This window comes from Brassica napus, chromosome C1 (assembly GCF_020379485.1).
Source record: "Brassica napus cultivar Da-Ae chromosome C1, Da-Ae, whole genome shotgun sequence".
In the NCBI taxonomy this organism is placed as follows: Eukaryota; Viridiplantae; Streptophyta; class Magnoliopsida; order Brassicales; family Brassicaceae; genus Brassica; species Brassica napus.
This window is the reverse complement of record NC_063444.1, coordinates 10,658,849-10,662,574: the sequence shown is the minus strand read 5'-3', so window position 1 is coordinate 10,662,574 and position 3,726 is coordinate 10,658,849. Positions and strand designations below refer to the sequence as shown.

General features: G+C 32.9%; 1 protein-coding gene across 1 annotated transcript; it reads left to right on the top strand.

Moving 5' to 3' along the window:
- Nucleotides 1-1,192: 1,192 nt before the first annotated feature.
- On the top strand, nt 1,193-2,450 carry LOC106376544 (myeloid leukemia factor 1-like). The gene is made up of 6 exons (XM_048745630.1): nt 1,193-1,266; nt 1,337-1,497; nt 1,588-1,668; nt 1,775-1,850; nt 1,944-2,027; nt 2,123-2,450. Exons 1-6 carry the CDS (start codon nt 1,206-1,208, stop codon nt 2,248-2,250), a joined length of 591 nt encoding a protein of 196 aa, XP_048601587.1. The 5' UTR covers nt 1,193-1,205; the 3' UTR covers nt 2,251-2,450.
- The last annotated feature ends 1,276 nt before the right edge of the window (nt 2,451-3,726 follow it).

Here is a 3,726-nt window from a genome sequence, read left to right as displayed (position 1 = left end):
ATAATGTTTAAAACATGATACATGTTTAAAACATAATACACAATACAAAATGAAATAATATAGTTGTACTAGTAATTGAGTTGTACTGGTTTGTCCATAGTTGTACTAGTTTTTGAGTTGTACCGGTTTGTACTAGTTTTGAGTTGTACTGGTTTTTCCATAGTTGTACTAGTTTTTGAGTTGTACCGGTTTGCACATGGTTGTATTTTGGCAGTGAAATCTAAAAAATTAGTTGTACCACATAAAATTTAAACTTACTTCAGTTGTACCACTTCATTATGTGTACATGTCTTTGCTCCGATAAAATTAAATCAACAATTTTGTTAAAATACATTTCATGTATGTTTTCCAAAAATTGTGTGGACAACAAGTTAACAAACCTTAAAAGTATAAAGTAAATCATGTAAACTTATAGAGTTGTGTAATATTTTTTTTTAAAATTCCAAAACTTCAAATAAGTTAAGAGAAACTTTCTGAGTACATACTAATTGGGATATTTAATTGTTTTTCTCATATGGAATACTAAATTGGTTTGACAATTTTTGAGATGTTAAAGTTGTACCAGTTGTACCAGTAATTCTCGTCTAATATATAATAAAAATTATATCAATTATTTATATTTCTTGATTTAGGTTTGTAGCAATATTTTCACATCATAGCTTTGTAAAAAGTATGTTTGATGTTTGTTTATCATAATAATATGGCTAATCCCCTATATATTATTTGTGAAACGTTACAACTTCTTTTTGTATCCACATGTCATCACTAGGATGATTCTTAGAATTATTAGAGAAATAGGTTGGTACATCTAATTATATAATAAGTTTTTTATTAAACTAACCATAAATTCATTATTAATGTCATTTATTATTTCATTAAATAAAGATTACGGAATTGCCTAATGTGGGTAAAGTATATATGACAATTAATGATTTTGAATAATAAAGATCTGATAAAAACAAATGTATCTTCTATCAAATTCGTTTAATTTAAAACTATCAAAATAATTTTAAAAAAAAACACAATAACCATATTATAAAAATTTAGATTTTTCTGTATATTTTAAATTTTGAATTTTTAAAAATGACTATAAATTATTAAAACTGTTAAAAGTCTCACATTCAAAACTGTTAAAATGACTATATATTTTAAATATGTAACTTGACTTCCATGTCTATGTTTCCGCAGAGAGAAGGATTGCACACATGCAAAACATGAATGCAAATGCTATGGAGAACAATGGACAATGGCAGCCACTAACTCAAGGTTATAGTTTCCAAGTTAGGAGATTGTTTTGTTTCTTTGTAACTTGACTTGTGTGTTTATGTTTCTGCAGTCAGACACATGCAAAACATGAATACAAATGCTATGGTGAACAGTGGACAATGGCAGCCACAGACTCAAGGTTATAGTTTCCAGAGCTCGACTGTTACTTACGGTGGTAATGACGGAAACTACTACACTTCGTCCACGACCAGAAGGACAGGAAGTGATGGGGTGAGTTGTAACAGTTTTAACATATTTGTCCGTGTGTATAGAGTTTTAGTTTATGCTTAACTACTAAATCTTGGTTTTATTGTGTAACAGTTAACTCTGGAAGAAAGCAAAGAAGCTAATACTGCAACTCGCGAAGCAGCGCACAGGATTTCAAGAGGCTTCCATAACAAGGTAGGTTACACTTTATACACACATACCTTATAAGCACCATAAAAATATTTTTTTCCTTTGTTGTTGGATCAGTTAAATTGTATAAGTGATGTTTTCATCCTTGCAGGGCCACACGGTTGAGCGTACGCGCAACTCGGATGGTCGGGTTGGTACAAACCAGATTTTGCACAATCTGAACGAAGGTAAGTAACACTTTCCTCGTTATGCTTCAGAAAGATTCTATTGTGTAGATGACAGAACCTCGAATTTATAAACGTTTCTTCCTCTTGCTGTAGATGAATTGGCTGGTTTTGAACAGTCTTGGAGTAGCAATGCTGGAATGCAAATGCAATTCCCCAGTCTGTCTGGTTCCTTTGGCAGTAAGTAGTCGAACTTACGTTGTAGTTTTCTCGTTTGTTTATTATGTTCCTTTCCGAAACAAGAAGAAACACACTCTTTTTGACATTTTTTTCAGGTGGCTTTGTTAACAGAGAGCAACCAATGTTGCCTCCTCCGACTGATCCAAGCTCTTCTCGTGCAAGAAGAGGGCCTTACTGTCACAGAAGAAGGAATGCAACGGATTTAAGCAGGCTGGGTTTCTAAAGGCTCCAAGTGAATGTAACCAAAAGACTATTATATACTTTACTTTGGTTGCATGGTTACTGTAACCTCTGTATGATGACATGATTTGAGTGGTTTATGATTTATGGTTTATGGTTTATGCATGTTTGGCTACATCAACTTGTTCTTAACTGCTTGTGCTCAAGTGATTTAGATCAAGCCTCAAGGGTTTTCTTCAATCATTGACCATTATAATTCCTAATTAGAGTTCCTAGGTAAACGTTCAAAACTCATTATGAAACTCTTTCTAAATGGCTTTGTGATCTTTATATTCAAATGTAGGAAACAAGTTTTCAACTTACTACATTTGTAAAATTCTTCCTACTGTTAGTACACTGTATATTCTATAGATTTCCATTGGGAGATGCCATAATTGTTGCTAGTCCTTCCAAGTTTGAGAAAATGTATTTTCCTCATATTCTAAATAGAAAAAAAAGCAAAGCAAAACTGATCACCAAGGAGAGTATAGGCACACAGCATTGTCTCTTGATTATTCTACGAAAGTAAACATAAACAAAAAGCTTACAAAAGCACCAAATTGTTGAAGATTAGTTGTATCCTTGCCCTAGAGCCCAACAATCTTGTGTAATAATCCTTTTTTTAAGGGTTGTGATAATAATCCTTACATTTAAAACGTAGAAATGATCCATTACTAAACTTATAAGATGAGATTAGACTTTGCAAAATTTTAGTTTAGATATAGCCAAGAAGAATTTAATCAAATATATATTGATTAATTATAACACAAGTGCGCACAATATTTCTCACTAACTATAATATATATAACACACAAAATTAAGAAAAAGTAGTGAATGCTGTAAATATATAACATATATACTATGAAATTACATGGAAACGTATTTTGAGATTCTAACAAACAGAACAAAACAATTTCTCTATTTTAGGAATGAAACTAAGGGCGAGAAAGAAGGCCAAGACAGACTTTAGAGCTGTAAACTGGGTTAGCCCATGTCCATTAGCTCAGATGCATTTGTCCATTTATTGTTTGCGGTCAGAAAGTGACCATGTCTATTAAGAACCATGTCCATTAAGAACCATGTCCATTAAGGACCAGACCCACTAACACTCGTGTTTACATGAGCTACCATGGAGTCCATAATAGACAATATAAGAAAAGTTTAAATTTTGCAGTTTTGGCGGAAAAGTCAATTTTGCGGTTGTGGCGGAGAAAATCGATTTTTCGGTTTTAGCAAAAAAACCAGATTTTCCGATTTTGGCGAGAAACCCCGATTTTGAGGTTTTAACGGGAAAGCTCGATTTTTGCGGTTTTAGCGGAAAAACTCGATTTTGCAGTTTTACCGGGAAAACTCAATTTTGCGGGTTTGGCGGGAAAACTCGATTTTGCGGTTTTGGCAGGAAAACTCGATTTTTGGTTTTAGCTGGAAAACTCGATTTTGCGGTTTTGGCGGAAAAACTCGATTTTGCGGTTTTGGCAGG